Genomic DNA, 21,261 nt, shown 5'->3' on the forward strand with positions numbered 1-21,261 from the left:
CTGTAACTCGGAATAAGGCATATAATATATCATTGGAAAGCTTACCAAGTCTCTTTCCAACCAAATTAAAATCAGGTCAAAATAGTTTGTAGATTGTAATATATGGACGTTTTAGTAGAAGGGTGTCGATTTTGGGCCGAGTTTAGTGTTTTGCTCATATCTTCTTCATTTTAAATCAGAATTGGGCTTATGATATATTGTTGGAAAGCGTATTGAAAGGCCTATCCATCCAAATAATAATTGGATCAATATAGGGCAATAAAATCAGGTTCTCCGGGTTTTGTGATGTGGATACGAAAAGAGGAAAATAAGCTATGGTGTGGGGAAATGAGCTATGAATTGGGTTGGTTTATGAAACATATTGAATTGCAATATGGATTTAATCACTCCCAAGATTAAATACTCAACCCGACCAATAATGGCGGTGAAAGGTTGTTCATCATTAGGTTTGGTTTTGGGGAGACATTTTAGGTGTCTACATTGATCACTCCTAGTCTAATTAATCACATGCACAACTATGTCAACCAATTTAATTGCAACAATTAAATCAATAAAGGATCATCAACTAGCAAAAATCATCAATCAAGCATGTTTCCCCTTCTCCTTATTAACTAATCTACTCACTAATCATGGTGAAATTGAAAAACAAAACAAATTCAATCACAAACATATTCATTTCAAGTTTAATCAAGAAGAAATTCAGTCATTCAACAATTTCTAAAGCAAAGATTAAATTTAAAATCAAACATTCAAGAATTAAAGAAAATTGCAATAAAAGTAAATTCAAAGGAAAGAAATCTCATAAGCTTTCATTGATTGGAAGAAGAAATCTAAGTTCAAGTTGAAATCAAAGATCAAATTCAAGTACAATCAAGTAATCCTAAGCTTCTGTCTCTACTTTCTCTCTCTTCTATTTCTGGAAAATAAGTGTCAAGTACAAAAATAAGTCGTCTCCCCTAAAAAAGAAAAAGTCAAAAGCTATAAATAGAAAATCGAGCGAAGAGAATCGAGGGTCCTGGTGCGTGCGCACCACCCAGGCCACGTGCGCGCACAGCAGGGTCTGCGTGCACGCATAGTGAGGTCTGCGCGCTTGTACCCCTGCCGTGCTGCTAGTGGCTTGCCTCCTTTGCTTGCTCGATCGATCTTCGCACTCCCGAGAATCCCTATCATCGGTGCACTCGAGGTGATGCCCGCGAGAAGGGCGGCCCTTTTAATCTTCAAGCACTTGAATACTCCGAACTAAAACATTGCTTCCATGGAGCTTGTACTGTGCTTACGGAGCTAGCTTGAATTGCATGTTTGGATTCCCGAACTTAGCTCCATCAACTTCCTTAAATGCGCTCCAGCTTCCTCCGTGATAATCAAATCTCGAGAAACTCAACACCTACAAAAACAAGTCAAAGAAACGAAGAAGCGAGAGAAATAGACGATAAATGAATAAAATAATAAGAAAACCATCAAAAGCACGCATTTCTCTAAACTTACAAACAAACACGCAAAACAAACATTATTGTGTAGAAACACGACATAAAAGACTAAAAACGAGTATAAAACTACAAAGAAAACCTAGCCTAATAGTGTCATAAATGACACTCCTTATATACTCAAAATTTCTTAAATAAATGCATTTTGTATTAGAATATAAAATATAAACAATAATACATTTTTCTAGCAATAATATTTTCTCTTCGGCCCTACGCTTCTATAAATTCACCTCTTACTTTTCTTAAATGACAAAGAAAAATAAAATAAAATAAAATTAGCAATCGTCCGTTTTCCCTCACCATCTCTGATTCTCTAGGAAAGAATTTTGTTTCTTTCAAAAATGGCTTCCTCATCCATAACAATCTTCTACTTATTAGCCACCCTTTTCGTAATCTCCTCAGCTATAAATATGTCCGTAGTTTCACACAACCAAAATAAGGCGCCACAAGAGCAGGCTGCTCGGACCGAGGAGGAGGTCATGGCTCTTTACGAGTTGTGGCTGATTAAACATGGTAGGAATTACAACGGTCTTGGTGAAAAAGAGCGTCGTTTTGGTATATTTAAAGATAATCTCCGGTACATAGATGATCATAATTCCCAAAACCGGAGTTTTAAGCTTGGGTTGAACAAGTTTGCTGATTTGACCAATGAGGAGTACCGGTCTACATACCTGGGTACTCGAAGGAAGTCCAATTCTGTATCGGTCGGATCGAAGAGCAATATGTATGCTTACAAGGAAGGCGATAGCATCCCGGAGAGTGTTGATTGGCGGGAGAAAGGGGCCGTGGTTGCTGTTAAAGATCAAGGAAGCTGTGGTAAGCTTTTATCTTATTATTATACTATTATTATTCAATGATTTCAATGATCTTCATTCTTCAATATGTCTCACAATATTGTATTTGGATTAAATTTAGTCAGAATTACACAAGCATAACTTTTTTGATAAGATAAAATTATTTGTTTATTTTAGTGACACTAGAAATATTACAATAATAGAATTATGCTTGTATAGGAAATTATTAATCCATAAGACCCTACATCTTATCATAAATTTTTAAAAAAAGTCGGTGTACAATATTTAGTGTATGGCGCGCGGTCCAATTTGAGGAATTATTGTCCTCTTCAATATTCTCACGTGCCTGGGATTTTTTTTACTCGTACTTTTTTATTTACCTCTTTGATTTTGTCCTCTCCTCCAAAAACACTTTCTGATTTTTTTCTCTCTCCTCTTTTCTTTTCTACATTTTGGTCTTTATATAATTATAATCTCCTTATCCCCTCTCTCTCTCCTCTTCATTGCTTTTTCATCTTACCTCTTCTCCTTGTTTTTGTTCTTTCTAATGTTACAGTAATTTTTTTAAGTAGAATCAACTAAATTGGTGGATAAAAAATCTTTGAAGAAGAAAAAAGTTATAGTGAAGATGTGTCCTATTGAAAATTGTAATGATGTTCAGCGTTTTGTAATAAAGGTTTGATAACTTTTTTTTTTTTGGTTGTATTATAATGGATTAACTTGTGTATGTTTAAGGGTAACTTATGCTTCGTATGTGTTTGTTTAAGGATAACTTTTTTTAGATTGAGGGTGATTTTTGTGAGTTTAAGGGTAACTTTTTGTAAATAAAAGGGTAACTTATATGTGTTTAAGGGTAGTTTATGTGTGTTTAAGGATAACTTTTTTTAGATTGAGGGTGACTTTTGTGAGTTTAAGGGTAACTTTTTGTAAATAAAAGGGTAACTTATATGTATTTAAGGGTAGTTTATGTGTGTTTAAGGATAGCTTTTTTTAGATTGAGGGTGACTTTTGTGAGTTTAAGGGTAACTTTTTGTAAATAAAAGGGTAACTTGTGTGTGTTTAAGGGTAGTTTATGTATGTTTAAGGATAACTTTTTTTAGATAGAGGGTGACTTTTGTGAGTTTAAGGGTAACTTTTTGTATATAAAAGGGTAACTTTTGAGTGTTATTGTGTTTTTATTTTATTTTTTAAATAAAAAATTTAATATAAACAAAAGTTAAATATGAGCAGGAAATTAACAATTTGTTTAAAGCGACGAAAACCTCAGTCAATTGGAGCGAAAATGTGAAAGATGAATGATGATAAACTACTCTTGAATTATAACGTATTGTGATTTGATTTAAATTTGTAACAAATCCACCAGACTTTTGCTAAGATTTGGCTCAATTACTAGTTGAGATAGCAGCTTTGAGGTTGGATTAAATCATAATTTTTGGAAAAATTTCAACAAATTTCTGGTTGGAGATAGAAAGCTAAGATAAAAAAAATTAATCAAAAAAAAAAAGTAAATTTGTTTTCTCTTTATTTTGGGCACTGCAGAGTGCAGAGTCTGCAGACACTATGACTACAAATGGCACGTGATAATTATTGATGGACAGTATTTTTTATTGTGAACCGGGGGTATACAAAAGGAATTGACATCTTATTGACGCTTCTTCTTTTCCAATTTATTTGCAATAATTTAACTCGATACACTTGCTGATGTACAAGATTGACCGTCAATATCTCATATATATATATATATATATATATATATATATATATATATAAGCCATAAAAAGTTTATACTACCTCTGTTTCATATTATTTGCAACCACTAGACATTTTTTTCTTTCTAGTTTATGTCAAATCGTTGCAAATAATATGAAACGAAGGTAGTATTAAGAAGTTATACATTAAAATATATTCAACAACATCTTACATGATGAGTATATTGGCTTTCATATTATAGCTAAAAAAGATGGTCTAAGTAAAATGTGTGAATAGTGCAAAACGTTGCGAGTAATTTAGGGCGGAAAGAGTAATCTATTTGTTATTGTATATTAAGTGTGGAATCTATTCTTTAGAAAAAAAAAAAAGGGTCAAAGTGTACCAAAACACAAAGAAATATAAGTAGTATTCCCTCTGTTTCAATTTGTTAGTCTCATATACATTTTTTAGGGTTTCAAAAAGTGCTACCCATATTGAATGTATTCCACTTTTAACTTAATTTTTTATTTCCTAATTTATACATATTAAATTCTAATTGATTAAATTAATTGATTGTGAATTGATGACATAACTCTAATTAAAGAAATTAGTGCCTAGATTTATACAATTATAACTAATGATTTCCTAAAAAAAAAATCAAAAATTTAAATAAGGCTACATTATTTATGAAATGTTTTTTACTTTAATGTTATATTTCAAATGTCCTCTTTTTATATTTTATGTGATTGATTTCATATGGGACTACATATTAAAACGGAGAGAGTTATATTGAAAATTTTAAAAATATATATTTTTCGATAAATAAAGTAAAATTATATATGTTGTGATAGGCCAGCACCATAAAATTGAGCAATTAGCCAATGAGGCAGTGACGAATGACCCATGAAGTAAGGACGTTGACGTTTTATCCGCATTCTTTAGAGGAAGTTCTAATTTGGTTTTGTTATGTATTTGCAAATGCATAACAAATATAAAAATATTAAAAAGTACATGGAAGAGAGAGAAAGGAGGAGAGAGATAGGTAAGTGGGACCACTTTTTAAATGTGTCACTAAAAGCTTATATAGTATATTGTCTATTTAGTGGTACTATTTCTACAGATATTTAGTACCATTGAATGTATATATACTACCATTACATGCATACATTGTACCACTGAATGTTCAACGGTACTCTTGGATCATCCAATGGTAGTAAAAATCACCCAATAATACTACTTTAAATTCATAATATGTATTTACGTGTAATTATACCCTTGCCCCTTGTCTGCATTTCTCTATTCACAACGCAACTCCATTAGGACAAGCTCCATTCCTTACGGATAAATTTACCAATATTCTGCTTTCAAAAAAAACAAAAAATAAATAAATTATTACGAATATTCTAGTTTAGTTTCGTTATAGACATTAGATCTAGTGATGTGTCATGTTCAGCCGTCAATTTTTTTTTGTAAACCAAATATCAAATCTTTATTCATTTTTCACAATTTGTTATTTTTATTTTTGTTTTAAGCGATTTCCATAGATAATGCTAAAATAAAAAATCATATCATATAAATAATATATAAAGCTAAATTTTTAGCCAGGTCACGATATTGCGACACTTGGCGTTCTAACTTTTCGCCAAGTGTCGCGCCATGTTAGATAGATTTAAATAGATTTCATAAGATAAAGAAGCTGGATTAGAATTCTATTTGGATAGAATTTTAGAATAAAATTGTTAGTTTAGAGTTTTATTATCAATAAAATATCAATATTTCAGATATACAAATTGAATTATAATTTTATCCAAAAAAAATTATTAGATTATAATTCTCAAAAATTATCATATAAATTTATTTTTATATCATAATTTTTTTTGGAGCGAAGGAAGTAGTTTTAAGCGTAAAACATCTATTTATAATACATACTAATCGGTTAAAATTATATATTTCACAATCTAATAGAATGGATATCTATCAATTAGGGTTGGATCATGAAACATCTCGGATTTGGTCACTTCGGGTTATGAGTCAAGAAATGTTCATCCCTTGCCCAAAGTTTTGGGTTCAGGTCAATCCGACATGCTTTGAACATCTATTTTATTTAGTTTACTTTTTGCTAATTTTTTAATTATTTTTTTAATGTATTAAAGCGAACTTTTTCAACAACATTATTATTAGTCATTACATGTTTACTAGATAGCAAATCGTCAAAAAAGCACATCAACTCCTTACTAATTTTGTATCAATGATATATTTTAAATCTTGACATATAGATTATAAATTTATCCTAAAATTCAATAAATAACCTGGGCATCGCACGGGGCACTAAACTAGTAACTAATATATAAAGCTAAACTTTTAGCCAGGTCACGAGGAAGTGACACTTGGCGTTCCAACTTTTCGCCAAGTGTCGTGCCACATTGGATATATTTAAGTAGACTTTAAAAGATAAAAAAAAGTTAGTATAAAGCAAATAGGTTTTTAGGATAAATTGTTACTTTAGAGTTTTATTTTCGATAAAATACCAATATTTCAGATGTACAAATTGAATTATAATTTTATTTCTTAAAAATTATTAGATTATAATTCCTAAAAATTATCATAATTTTTTAATTTTTTTTTTTTTTTTGGTATCATAATATTTATTGAAACGAAGGAAGCACTTCAAAGTGTAAAACATCCATTTATAATATATACTAATCAGTTCAAATAATATATATATACTTCACAACTTAATAGAATTTTAATACTAGATAGACCTGTCAATTAGGGTCGGGTCATGAGTTATCTCGGATTTAAAATTTTTCTTAAAATTAAATAAACAATCCGGGCATTTCATAGGACACAAAACTAGTAATCAATAACTAATCCCTCCGTTTTTAAATACTTTCTCCATTTCTTCACGCGCGGAGTTTTAGGAGAAATTAATAAAATATGGAGGTAGTGGGGTTGGTGGCAAATAAAAAATTGTAGAAAGCAAAAGTAGTGGAGAAAATTGGAGGAGAGAAAATATATATTGGGTGAGAGAAATTAATTAAATATTGTAAAAACTTTCCAAATAAGAAAATGGAGCAAGTATTTAAAAACGGCCGAAAATGGAAAGCGGAGCAAGTATTTAAAAATAGAGGGAGTATATACTAAAAGACACACCAGCAATGGCACGTGTCATCTCCCGGTGTGTCTTTAGTTTTTTTTTTTTTTTTGAAAAAAAATTATTTAAGAATCAAATCCTTTACATATATAAAGTATAATAGAATATTCGATGCGTCTTTCCAAAAAATAAAAAAAATATTGACAACTATGAACTTAAATTAAGCAAAAAATCAATAATCAATAACTATATACTAAAAGACACACCAGCAATGACACGTGTCATCTCCTGGTGTGTCTTTTAGTTTTTTTTTTTTATTTTTTATTTTATTTTATTTTTGAAAAAAAATTATTTAAGAATCAAATCCTTTACATATATAAAGTATAATAGAAGATTTGATGTGTCTTTCCAATCAATAACTATATACTAAAAGACACACCGGCAATGACACGTGTCATCTCCTGGTGTGTCTTTTAGTTTTTTTTTATTTTTGAAAAAAAATTATTTAAGAATCAAATCCTTTACATATATAAAGTATAATAGAAGATTTGATGTGTCTTTCCAAAATAAAATAAAATATTGACAATAATGAACTTAAATTAAGCAAAAAAAAAAAAAAAAAAAAAAAAAAAAAAATAATACTCCCTCCGTCCCGGATTAGTTGCAACGGTTTGACTGGCGCTGGATTTTATGCAAAGTAATTGACTTGTTTATTATAATGTATGTAAGTTGGTAGTGGACATTTTTTTATTATAGCTAGTGGAAGTGGGCCATAGCATTTTTTTGTTGGGGGGGGGGGGGGGGTGGGGTGTGCTGTTGGAGTGGTGGATACACGTGCCATAACATGTGAATCCAAAAAATTTGATTCCTTTTTTAATTTTTGCCGGCAAACACCATCACCAGAATTCACTTTATAATTTTTCCCTCTTGATTTTTTTGGTGAAATTTTAAATATTTTTGTACACATCCCCTTTTTGAATTTGGAGTATTCACTTTATAATTTTTCAAGTATTTTTATGATACGTGTGACATATGGAGTATTTGTTTTAGGAAAGACATACATTATATATGTTGTATGTAGTACGTACTACGTTTATATTACAATAAGATTATATATTTTCTTAATAGAAGCTAAGCTACAAGCTTCAATAATGAAATGCCCATATCAAATCAACAAATGAAACTTTTGCTATTTCCTTGAATTATTTATGACTAGAATATTAATCAATTAAAACTATACTATAATTAACAATGAATACTTCAATAAAACTTGCCAAGACCGGCACATGTTGATTATTATTAGTATGATTTTTTCTTGCCAAATTTTGTTGTTCCATTCAATTGATATGAATATAATATATGAAAGTAAATTTTTTGTTTTTTAAAAATAGTTATTGGAAATTACAATATAGTGTTAATTTTAAAAATTATTTATTGGAAATTACCGTGTAGGGCACGGGAGCTAACCTAGTTTCGTATATATGTCAGTTTTAAAACTATTTTCCATGACACCGTACATATAGGCTTAGTGAAGGTTTGTAAAGTTCGAGGCTTTAAAGAACCGCTAATACCATTAGCGATTCTAATTTAAAGAATCTTTGACCAATACATGTTATTCAAATAGAACCGCTAATGGTATTAAAGGTTCTTCAAATAGAACCGTTCATGGTATATTGGTATTAGAGGTTCTTTAAATAGAACCGCTAATACCATTAGAGGTTCTATTTAAAGAACCAATAACCATTACAAGTTTTTCAAAAAGAACCGCTAATGGTATTAGAGGCTCTTTAAAAAGAACCTCTAATATTATTAGCGGTTCTAATTTGTGTATAACCGCAATCTTTATTAGCGGTTTTGTTACTAGCAAAAAACGAACCAAAAACCCGACCCTACGTGGACGGTATGGTGAGAAATACTTTTTACAGCAACGTATACACGAAATTATTTTTAATTTTAGTATTATCTACTAAAATCGGTCTCTTGTTTTTGTTTTATTTTATTAGAATAAATTTAAAATAAAAAATAAAAAAATAGAAGGAGTACATTACTATTTTTATATGTATTATTTGGCTATAAATTTTTATTGTTATATTGTATGCTTATTCATCATATTTTTTTGTTTCATTTTGTTCTATCATTTTAATAAACTCCTAATATGTTTTATTATTTCAAAAAAAAAAAAAAAACCTCCTAATATGTATTATTTGTAAAATATAACATATTCATCTCTTTTATGAGTTCTATGCAATTAAAGATACTTACCCTGTTTTTAAATTATTGCACCACTTGCCTTACAGGAAAATTTCAAAAATATTGCACCATATCAATAACATAATACTAAAGGCGAATAAGATATTACATTTGTCATGTTTTGATTAAAAAATTTCCCACCACTTTTACTTTCCTTTTTTTTAACAATATTTATGAACATTATTTTATAATATCCTATAATATTTAACTTTCAATTTGACAACTATATATAAAGTATATTCTATATGCATTCAATCAATGAAAATATTTTGACATATAATATTTTATAATAGGTATTTTTCTATATCAAACAAACATATACTACATATAAGGTAATATAAGGAATATTGGAATAATGTAAAACTCCAGTTTTCCATAGTTCATATCATTCTACATCATATATTTTTTTTCCTTTGAAAGATTTTTTGCTCCAACCGGGATTGTTACATTTCCTTTTATTTATTATTTATATTTTTTTTTAGAATTGTTGATTTATTTATAAAAATAACACTACAATTCAATAACTATAAAATAAAAATAAAAAAACCTTGATTATTAATTGTCACCAAAAAAAATATTCAATTAAATTTGTATAAAACATTATACCGTCAAAGTATGCTATAAAACATTATGCCAGTCAAAACATGCCAACAAAATAGGGATATATGGGGTACATAAGTACATTTCACGGGTTATAATTAACATAACATTTTAATCTTATATAAAACCCTATAATCATTAAATATTGCTTCTTTTTTTTTTTTTTAAATAACTTTTGATATCAATATAATATAAAATTCAATGGAAAAGAAAATCAAGTATTGTTTCAATTAAAAATATTGATTTTTATTATTTTTAATTATTGTTAAATGAACATTATAATTTATAAATATGCTAAGTAAAAACCGTGCATTGCACGGGACTTAAACTAGTTCATATCTAAAATACAAATATTTGTATTCACACTACAAATACCTTACATAACCTTATTGTTTAAAACTTGATTCTATGATTTGTCTACAATCACAAAGACAAATTTGTACTTTTACCTTTCTCTCTTCTCTCTCCTCCCTTTTTTCCACTACCAATAAATTTATATCAAACCGTTATGGTGTGTGTTTCCTTAGTATATTTAGTCCAAGATACTAAATTTATCTTTATATATTTTTACAGATATTAATCCTCTCTTCTCTCTCCTCCCTTTTTTCCACTATAAAAAAATTTATGTCAAACTGTTATGGTGTGTGTTTCCTTAGTATATTTGGTATAAGATACTAAATTTATTTTTATATATTTTTAAAGATATTAATCATTATAATGCCCTCCTCACGAGGGAAGTGTAGCTCCACAGTGAAGTAAGAGAAGAAAAAAAAAATTGTTTGTAGTTAATATGTATTATGTTTTACAAAATGCATAATGAATTCGAAATATAACTAGTTTTTCTTATAAACCATGAACACTTAATAAGAATAGACAAATATAAAGTAGTGCATAAGCTAGCTCCTTCCGTCACTTTAAATTTATACCATCATCTTTACTCTCAACGAAAAAGTCCGATTTATAATAATTAAAAAAGGGCATAGGAAATAATAAGTAAACTAATTATTGACTCGGGAGATGCTCTGATACATCGTAAATTTATAATTAAATTTGATCAAATTTAATGAAAAGGATTACTATTAAACAATACAGATTATTAATAAGTGGGTGAAATATATACGAAGTAATGAAATATATTATCTTTCATTAATTATATTTATAATGGGCATGCCAAATTTAAATTTGATCAAAATTAATGAAAATGATTAATATTAAACAGTACGGATTATTAATAAGTGAGTAAAATATATATGAAGTAATGAACTATATTATCTTTCATTAATTATATTATAATGGGCATGTTAAATCTAAATTTGGAGGTTATACATATGAAGAGCTTTTCATGAAAATCTATACTTATATATTAAAAAGCGTTCTTAAAATCGTTTATGTGCCACATCATTCCTCATTATTAAAAAGCTATTGATGGGTTTCAAACACTAGATCTCAAGGAAACAAGATTTATTTCCTTACTATCTTAGCCAATAATAATTGATATCATCTATACTTATAAATAGAACTATAAATGACTTGAATCAATTAAAAATGAAATATGACATAAGAAGTTTGAAAAAATATAAATAATAAAAAGAATAAAACCAACATTTCACAAACAATAGAGTGTTAAAAATTATATTTTTGTACTCTTTATCAATTAGAACATTGTTTTTAACATTTATGAATAACATACTTAATCGATCATAATATATTTTATTTTGTCAAAAAAGATGATAATATATTTCATAAAAAAAAAACAATTAATCAAAGTGGTAACTCGATGCAACGCCCGGGCCACACACTAGATAAACTTTATTATAGAGGATTAAAATAATAGATTTTTTTTATAATTAATTACACATTACTACAATTCAATACAGTGACAAAAGAATGATACACATAGGTTGACACATGATGCACATGTTACACTAAATAATAAATAAGAGTGACACATGACGTTAGCATGTTGTTATATTTATAATAGGCATGTTAAATATAAATTTGGAGGTTATACATATGAAGAGCTTTTCATGATGACACCTGACGTTAGCATGTTGTTATATTTAAAATAGGCATGTCAAATTTAAATTTGGAGTTATATATATGAAGAGCTTTTAATGAAAATTAAAGATTATTATAGAATATTAAAATTATACATTTTTTTTAATTAATTTCACATTACTACAATTCAATATAGTGACAAAAGAATGATAAACATAGCATGACACGCACTTGTGACCCCAAATAATAAATAAGAGTGACACAAAGCGTTAGCTTGTTCCTATTTTTTTTAATAATAACTAGTTTGAGGTCCGGGTGATGCTCCGGATCATTTTTTTGTATATAAAAAATTATAGTAAATTGTTTTAAAAAATAACTTTAATAAATTAAAGTGAAATCTATTGGTTGTTTTATAATTTAAAAAAAAAATTTAAAATTTTATTGAACATTAACAAAATTCATTATCATATTAGTTTGTTTTATCTATTAAATGAATGAGCAAACGAAAGAATGAGGATTAAAAAATTAGAATTTATGAACATTAATTTTTTGTGAGGAAAAATTCATAATTAGTTTTAATATGACATGAATCACATGACCCCACAGCATTTATCAATTTATGACGACACGTGACAAAAATGATGACACGTGATATGATTACAATTCTTGCCTTGCAGCCTTGGGTTTTAATATATATGTAGATATAAATAAAAGAGATTTATTTTTTGACACAAGATAAAAGACATTGATTATTGGGTATAATGCCAAAAAAAACTACCAGTGCCACTCTAGAAAACGACTACATAAATTAGAATCTTTAGAGTATACGTAACTCCACCTTGTTGTTGGAATCTTGGCCTCTTAAATGGAAAGAATCTATAAAATATTTGTGACTGATGTGGCCCATAATATGGGTAAAGCTCCACTCCGGTAGACTAGTCCAATTTAGGTGTCTTATTAGGCTCCACCAATTAGTATTGTTAATTCCATAAGACCGTAACAGATATTTTGGATAGAATAATTGATGACATGCAATAAACAATATCAAATGGACTCCTTTTTTTAATGGACTTGTCAAAGTGGCCCAAACCAATCAACCGAGATTATCTGATAATTGGATTGCCACGTCAATTGTTTTTCTCCATCCATTTTCAAATAGTTCTTGGACTCGACCTTAATCAATATAAAAAAGTTTAGCCGTTTAGGTATTTAAATTAACAAGTTTGAGATAAATAAAAAATACTCCGTAATTTGTAAAAAATTATATGCCAAAGGGCCAAGATTGGATTCAGATCCAACTGTTTTAGACTTGTTTGTGGAAACATAATATTTTTCAGTGCTAGGGTAATAATATCAAAATGTCATAACTCATAAGGCTAAGTCTAATGAATGTCTGAATTTCCTTCGGTTCCGCCTTGCTGTCTGGTAGCTATGCCTGCAAAAGAGAGAAGGTTAACTACCCCGGGGGTGTGACCCGGGAAATTCCCTCCGATGCTCAAGTTAGCGAATGTAGAGAGAGAATACTTTAGAGAGAAAAGTAGAGAAAGAAGGTTAGATAATTAGGAAAAAGTTACCATCATTAATGATTGGAGTGATATTCATAGTTTCACTTTCAGGTGGCAGAAGTTGTACTTAATTGGACATATTAGAGGTAAATATGTACTTTGCTCTGACTAATGATGGGCTGGATCATGGAGGGGTATTTTTGTAATTCAATATCAATGGGCTTAGGACAATGAACTTGGCCCAAACATTTAGCCCCACGCGTGACGTGGGAAAGAGATCGTAAAAAGTTCGAATATCACACGGAATGAGTATGAGAGAAGTTGTCATGTAAGCCGGAGCAGATTTTAGGCGTACCCGAGGGCTTAAACGAGCCCCAGGTGTTCTTGAGGGCTAAAAAGAGCCCCAAGTGACTTGCAAGGGTGAAAACCAGCTCCAAGCAATGCATTATAAATACTTTAATTAAGATGATTAAGCAGTTTTTTTGATAATTTATCTGAGCTAAGCCTGATGATGGATGACGGTTTATAGACAACGGAGAGCTTTTCTCCTTTTAGAATATTTTCTTCGGGTTGAGTCCAATGTATAATTCTCAGAGCATGACTTGTCTTGATAATATATTGAGAGGTAAGCCTTACGCTTAGCTGAGAGCCCATTTAGCTAAAGATATTGATATGGACCACCCTTTTTCCATTTCAACAACACGTACCCCTCTTCCTTTATTTGTCTTATACAAATAATTAAAGTAGTTCACTTTTTCTTTTAATTCTTAGAAAACTTGTTGTTATTTCTCTTTGAAAATATAGATCGGTTTGCTTGTCTACTGGAGGTCCAAACTCTTGGTAGGCCTAGCCAAGAGAAGAACTCTTTTCTTCTATTTTTAATTGTTACATTCGAGAAGGAAGATTTGAGGGCTTTGGTTCATCAAGCCTACTTCTCGGCTTTTCAGGCTATAATGTTGTTTTTTGGAATACCGAATTGTTAAGGGGTGGCGCCCAGCCAAGCAAGCCGAGGGAGAAGCTGGGCGTGTCGAGGAGTGAGGTGAGGGAGTGAGTGATATTCTCCAAACAACCGTCAAGCTGGGCGGAGAGAGAGAGAGCGGCATTGAGCGATGTTAGATGTCGAGAGCCCGGGGTAGCTCCTCGTGACCTTACTAGGCTGCGCGCTCAGCCTGGCCTACAAGTGCCGAAGGGGTGGAGTGAGCTGAGAGCTCGGACTTGCTAAGAGGGTATGAAGGGCCGAAGAAGTGTCTGGTGCACTAAGGGGGTCGAGGGCGTAGCTGAGCGCGCCGGGTTGCTGAGAGCTCGGGGATTTATATGCTGTGCGCTCGGCTTCGTCGCATAGCTAAGGCGAGGGAACAACGCTGAGCCTAGGGATGTTGTAAGTGGTATGACGCCTAGCTGAAGGGTAGGATGAGAGATGAGAGCTTGAAGGAGCTATGATGTGTGAGGTGAGATTTTCTTTAGTTGTAATGAGTAGGCAAGCCGAGCAGAGGGAGGAGATGAGGGAGTAGACTTGGTTGAGGGCCCATAAGCATGTCGAGGGACTTGAAGGGCTTGATGAGAGGGTCGCTTGGTGTGCTGCTGCCAAGCTGGGCCCTCAGATCCAAATACTTAGTCAAAAGTTTTATTTTTTCATTTCTTTTAAATATATCGAAACTTAGGATGGAGTATGCTTAGTTGAATGCCGAAAGCCTAGGCCTACATTGTCTGAGGGCATTGCTTGAAGGAAAGCCGAGGGGAAGGAGATATTTCTTTCTTTTATGCAGATAGACTTATAGCTAGGGTGCTGAAGGAGAGAAAGCCGAGAGCTTTTATACCCCGGACAGAGGTATTCTACTGAAAGTAAAAAACCCAAGAAGCTTATACTTCGGGCCAAGGTAATTTGAGAACAAAAACCCAAGAAACTTTATACCCTGGGCGGAGGTTTTTTGGTACTTTGAGAATAAACTCCCAAGTAGCTTTATACCCCGGGCGGAGGCACTTTAGGAATAAATCCAAGTCCTTTATACCCCTAGAAAGAGGTGCCTTAATAAATAAACCAAGTACTTTATACCCCATGTCGAGGTACTTTTAAGAATATCCCCAAGACCTTTTATACCCCAAGCGGAGAAAGTGGAGCTGAGAGAATGACTCAATAGGCTGTGAGAGTAACCCAATAGGCCGAGCGGAGGGAGGCTAAGCTGAGAGAGTAACTCAATAGGCCGAGCGGTGGGAGGCAAAGCTGAAAGAGTAACTCAATAGGCCGAGCGGAGGGAGGCCAAGCTGAGAGAGTGATTGAATAGGCCGAGCGGAGGGAGGCCAAGCTTAGAGAGTAACTCAATAGGCCGAGCGAAGGGAGGTCAAGCTGAGAGAGTAACTCAATAGGCCGAGCGGAGTGAGGCCAAGCTGAGAGAGTAACTCAATAGGCCGAACAGAGGGAAGCCAAGCCGAGAGAGTAACTCAATAGGCCGAACGGAGGAAAGTCACGCTGAGATAGTAATTAAGTTCAGTTCAGTTTAGCTCCTAATTTCTTTATCTCATAAATTATTCATTTCATTCATTTCAGTTCAATTCAGCTCCAATTAGTTCAATTCAACTCAGTTCAGCTCCAATCAAATCAGTAACTTTGAACGGGACCTAATTTCCTATGTTGTCGTGTGCTATTTTTCCATTATACTTGACTTAATTTCCAAAATTGTTGAGGACATAAATGTATAATTAGCATTATCTACTTGGAACCTTTCGTATTGTAGATGACTAACTGTACTTGAATAATACAGGGAGTTGTTGGGCATTTTCAACCATAGCTGCTGTAGAAGGTGTAAATCAGATAGTTACAGGAGACTTGATCTCTCTATCTGAGCAGGAGCTGGTAGATTGCGATACTTCGTACAACGAGGGATGCAATGGCGGTCTCATGGACTATGCTTTCGAGTTCATCATTAAAAATGGTGGCATTGATACTGATGATGACTACCCTTACAAGGCCCGTGATGGCACTTGTGATACGTACAGGGTAATCAATACTCAACATTTTACTAAAAATGTATTCGACGTTACACATACATCACAAGACACCAATAATGTCAATGTTACTTACATTTTGTGCAGAAAAACGCCAAGGTTGTTACGATTGATGACTATGAGGATGTTCCTATCAACGATGAGAGGTCATTGCATAAGGCTGTTGCAAATCAGCCAATAAGTGTTGCTATTGAAGGTGGTGGTAGAGACTTCCAATTATATGGCTCGGTCAGTACTTTACGGCATTTTCGTAACTATGTTAAACTTCTAGTTAACATACTTTTATCGTTAATAATTAATAGCCACATATACAATATTAGAACATGATCTTATAAGCTATATTAAATATTTTTAAGGGTTGCACATTTCACAATTGTGTTATTTATTGTAAAATGGATGGAGTATAATTTTGCAACAACTAGAATTCATTGTTAATACTGCATTTTTCAAAAATAGAATATAATTCAGCATCAGATTCCTTAACTAATGACAATGATGTATGCATATGTAACCAATTAGTTAGTTAAGTAGCAAAAATGTGTATTAAAATTAATTCTTATAATTTTGTTCTTGTGCATTTTTTTTTCAGGGTGTGTTTACTGGCAAGTGTGGAACAGCGTTGGACCATGGTGTTGTAGTTATTGGGTATGGGACAGAGAATGGATTAGATTACTGGATAGTTAGGAATTCATGGGGTGCTGGTTGGGGAGAAGAAGGATACATTAGAATGGAGCGCAACACGAAATATACTGGCTTGTGTGGTATTGCAATGGAACCGTCTTACCCGATAAAAGAAGGCATGAACCCACCCAATCCAGGCCCATCCCCGCCAACGCCAGTTAAGCCTCATAGTGTTTGTGATAGCTACTATTCTTGTGCTGAAGGCAACACTTGCTGCTGTATTTACGAATATGCTAATTACTGCTTCTCATGGGGCTGCTGTCCTCTCGAGGCAGCCTCGTGCTGCGAGGACCATTATAGTTGCTGTCCCCATGATTACCCTGTTTGCAATGTCTTTCAGGGCACCTGCTCGATGGTGAGAACTATCATTTTTTTTTTTCCCTTAAGTCTCTCTTCTGCTACTCTGCTTACTCGTGCTCACAATATATAATAATCTCTAGACTCAAAATTACTTCATACTTATCATTTTAACTTCATGCAATAATGATAACTACTGCGAAAAACCATTTTTGTATCTAGATTGGATTCAAAATTTCAAAAAAATGACATTTATCTATTAGATGAAGGTAATATTTCTATGTGAGCATTAAGGTAATATATCTATGTGAGCTAGTTTATATGGCGTGTTTTTTATGTTGCAGAGTAAGAACAACCCTATTGGCATTCCAGCATTGAAGCGTACTCCAGCAAAACCTCACTGGGCATTCGATAGCACAGGGAGGAGCAGTTCTTAATTTCACATTTTCCCAAAGAGGCTGTGAATTTTGGAAACCATTATGTGGTATCGGATTCATAAATCAGCAGTTGCTTAAAATATTATGAATGATGCATTACTTAAACTTATACAAGTAATCCAGTGGTGCAACATTGCTGCAGATATATGCAAGAATATGATCCTACGCTGTTAATAACCTATTAATGAAAATAGACTGGATAGTGGTCCAACAATATTGGCGAGGATCAAATTAGATTACTTGTAATGGCTTATTGTATGTTATTTATTCTTGTATAATTATCGTGAACATTTAAAGTTGCGTTAAAGAAGCAATTAAATCTAAGTTTTATAAGTTGCTATTTGTTTGTTGTTTATGCCAAAAATCGCCTAAGGGCAACCTATAATTGAGACGTTGATAGCTAGATGAAAATAACCATAAGAATACTTCAAACGTAAATGAATAAGTGTAGAAAACGGAGTATTTTGTTCAGTTTTCTTATAAAGCTTTGATTTTTAGGGGGAGTTTGCCTTTCTCTCAAGGAATAATTTGGAGAATGTTTATTCTAATATTTTAAGTAAAACGACACTCAATCCTCTTAGGGATTAGCAAACCTAAAAGGTTACAATATATACAATAAGCTAGCCACTAACAAGTGTTGGAAGTTCTTGATATAAAATAAGAGAGTTGGGGAAAAACAAGAAAGAGAGAAAAACAAATGAAAGGGGAAAAGTCCCACATTGGTTGGGGAAAAAGGTTTTTCCTTGTTTTAATATTGTAGTGTCATAGCACTACTTAGTTGAGTGAGTGGGAGGTATGTGTTACTCCACGTACACACACGCGCGCGCGCCGAGCAGGGTCGGGCTCGAGATTTGGGGTCTTAGGGAATGCGATGCACGGTCGTGGGTCCTTGTTATTTTTTTTGAGAAATTTTATTTCCCTTTCTTTGTTAAACATAATATTCTTTTTTGTCTGTTAGGATTATTCTTTTCTGACTGTTGGGATTACGGAATTAAATTAGTCATTAATCCCTTGATTGTAGCTGACTGATTCAATTCCTTGTTTCTTGCTTCTGTTGTTGACTGGCCGAATTAATTTGGCTGTTTTCTTAGCCAGATTCTTCCCACGTTTTATGCTTCCTGTTTCCCTTCTACTGCCTATATATACTCGTTGCTTTTTCCAGTCAGAATACACAACACCAATTAGTCTTCTCTCTTCTCTAAAAATTATCTAAACACGAGTTCTTTCTGTTCTCTTTTCTAGGCAAGTAACTGAGTTCTAGTCGGATTTGTGATTGCACATGAACTCCGACGTCGTGCTTATCCTGGAGGGTGACGCTTCTAGCCTACTGCACCGGGAGGTAGCGCAAAATTGTCTTTTAGGTAAGTGGTTCTCCACGACGCGGTTATTGTCAGTTTGGTTCACACATCAAGAGATAAGTAATTTATGTTTTATTGCTTAGTAGTATAACAATCTAAAAGACGATTATGGCTTCAAAATTTCTGAATCTTGATATGTCTATGTTAGAACCTCTTGATGGAAAGAATTATAAACGTTGGGATGTTAAGATGCGTAATTATTTGGAACAAATTGATGTTGCATATGTTTTTGATGATATTGTTGAACCTGATAATTAAGATGATTTGTCTGAAACTAATGTTAAGTTTGCTAAGGATGATAGAACCTGTAAGGGCATGTTGTTGCATTATATGTTAAATAATGTGTTGGATATTTATATGGGTTTTGATCATGCTAAGAATATGTGGGATGCTTTACAGAAAAATATGGTACTGATGATGGTGGTACTAAACATTATTGTGTTAGTAAGTGGTTGAGTTTTCAACTTGTTGATGATAAGCCTATTATTGATCAGATTCATGCTTATGAGAATGTGTGTATTAATATGGCTGCTGAAGGTCTGTCTATTTGTGATATTACCCTTGCTATTGTTTTGATTGAGAAACTCCCTCCCTCTAAGAAGAGCTAACCTTAGAAGAGCTTGTAGGACACCTCAAATTTGATGCACAAAAAGAAAGTCCTAACCTTAGAAGAGCTTGTAGGACACCTCAAAATTGAGGAGAAAACTGTATCAAAGATAAAGGCCCTTCTATTTTTCCTTCCTCTTCTTCTACCAGAGCCAAACTTTTTTTGGAAAATAAGATTTTATTACCAAAGAAAGAAAGTTACAACTTACAAAAGCTAAGTTATAACTACCACCAGAACACCAAAAGACCTGAAAACAACAGGCCACCCCACGACCAGTTCTAGATCCAAACCTAGCCACCTTCTAGGAAGGGTTCTAGGAAGGGCCTAGAACAACTGGACTCAGATTTCCGGCCACCTTCTAGGAAGGGTTCTGGAAACCAGGACCAGACAACAAAAAAACCAGAAAAACAACAAAGCCAAACACCCGAAAGCCACCAAAAAAACTACAGTCAGGAGCAGACATGCCTGCAAACCGACCAAAAAACCAAAAGAACAAAAATAAACAAAAAAAAGGGCACCAAAGCAAGCACCAAAAGCAGACAGCATGGCACAAAGCAAAGCACAGCAGCACCAACATCAGAGCACAGCACCAGTAGCTAGGCGCAGCAAGGCAAAGGTGCACCAGCAGCAAAAGAACATTACAGCAGAGCAGCAACAGCAAATAGCACCAACAGACAACAACCAATCTTGTTGAACCCAAACACAACAACCAGTCAAAAGCCAATAACAGTTCTCTTAAGCCTAAAGGGAAGGTTAAGAAGTACAAGTTTAAGGGTACTTGTTTTGAGTGTGGTTTGACTGGTCAGAAGGCTAAGTATTGTAGGGTCAAGAAGAAGAACAATGCGCAAAGTCAACAAATCTTATTGAGGATTTTAACGTTATTGTTGCTGTTGTTTTAGAAGCTAACTTTATAGGTAATGCTGCTGAGTGGATTGTTGACACTGGAGCTACCAGACACATCAGCGCCAATAAGGACATGTTCACTACCTATGACAAGGTTGAAGGTGAAATGGTTTTCATGGGTAACTTAGCTTTTGCTTCTATCCAAGGCAAAGGGTAGATCGTTCTCACTCTCACTTCTGAAAAATTGCTTACTCTCACTAATGTTTTGCATGTTCCAGAAATGCGCAGAAATTTAATTTATCGCAGTTTACTCATGAGAGCTGGACTGAAGCTCTCTTTTGATTCTGATAGATTAGTTCTAACTCGCAATGGGGAATTTGTGGGGAAGGGCTTTTGTAATGGGGGGCTTTTTACTCTTGATGTTAAAATTGACACTATGAATAAGAATGTTAGTACTTCTTCTGCTTATATTGCCGAGTCTATTGATTTATTGCATTCTAGATTAGGCCACGTTAATATTGATCCAATTAAAAGGCTTAAAAACTTAAATTTGATTCTAAGTTTTTCTAACACCGATTTTTTCAAAATGTCAAATTTGTGTTGAAAGCAAATTTACAAAGA

At 32.7% G+C, this 21,261-nt stretch overlaps 1 protein-coding gene across 1 annotated transcript; it reads left to right on the plus strand.

The window, feature by feature from the left end:
• The first annotated feature begins 1,670 nt into the window (after positions 1 to 1,670).
• Positions 1,671 to 18,172, plus strand: LOC145641005 (cysteine proteinase mucunain-like). Its single transcript, XM_081692212.1, has 5 exons — positions 1,671 to 2,300; positions 16,174 to 16,409; positions 16,505 to 16,645; positions 17,007 to 17,453; positions 17,740 to 18,172. Exons 1-5 carry the CDS (start codon positions 1,826 to 1,828, stop codon positions 17,830 to 17,832), a joined length of 1,392 nt encoding a protein of 463 aa, XP_081548338.1. The 5' UTR covers positions 1,671 to 1,825; the 3' UTR covers positions 17,833 to 18,172.
• Positions 18,173 to 21,261: the final 3,089 nt, after the last annotated feature.

This window comes from Chenopodium album, chromosome 7 (assembly GCF_948465745.1).
Source record: "Chenopodium album chromosome 7, dcCheAlbu1.1, whole genome shotgun sequence".
NCBI classification, from domain to species: Eukaryota; Viridiplantae; Streptophyta; class Magnoliopsida; order Caryophyllales; family Amaranthaceae; genus Chenopodium; species Chenopodium album.

Excerpts from the sequence above, each read along its gene's own strand:
- LOC145641005 (XM_081692212.1), top strand. The coding sequence starts at position 1,826 with ATGGCTTCCTCATCCATAACAATCTTCTACTTATTAGCCACCCTTTTC. Across the intron at positions 2,301-16,173 it reads TAAAGATCAAGGAAGCTGTG|GGAGTTGTTGGGCATTTTCA; the intron begins GTAAGCTTTTAT and ends TGAATAATACAG. Across the intron at positions 16,410-16,504 it reads GCACTTGTGATACGTACAGG|AAAAACGCCAAGGTTGTTAC; the intron begins GTAATCAATACT and ends CATTTTGTGCAG.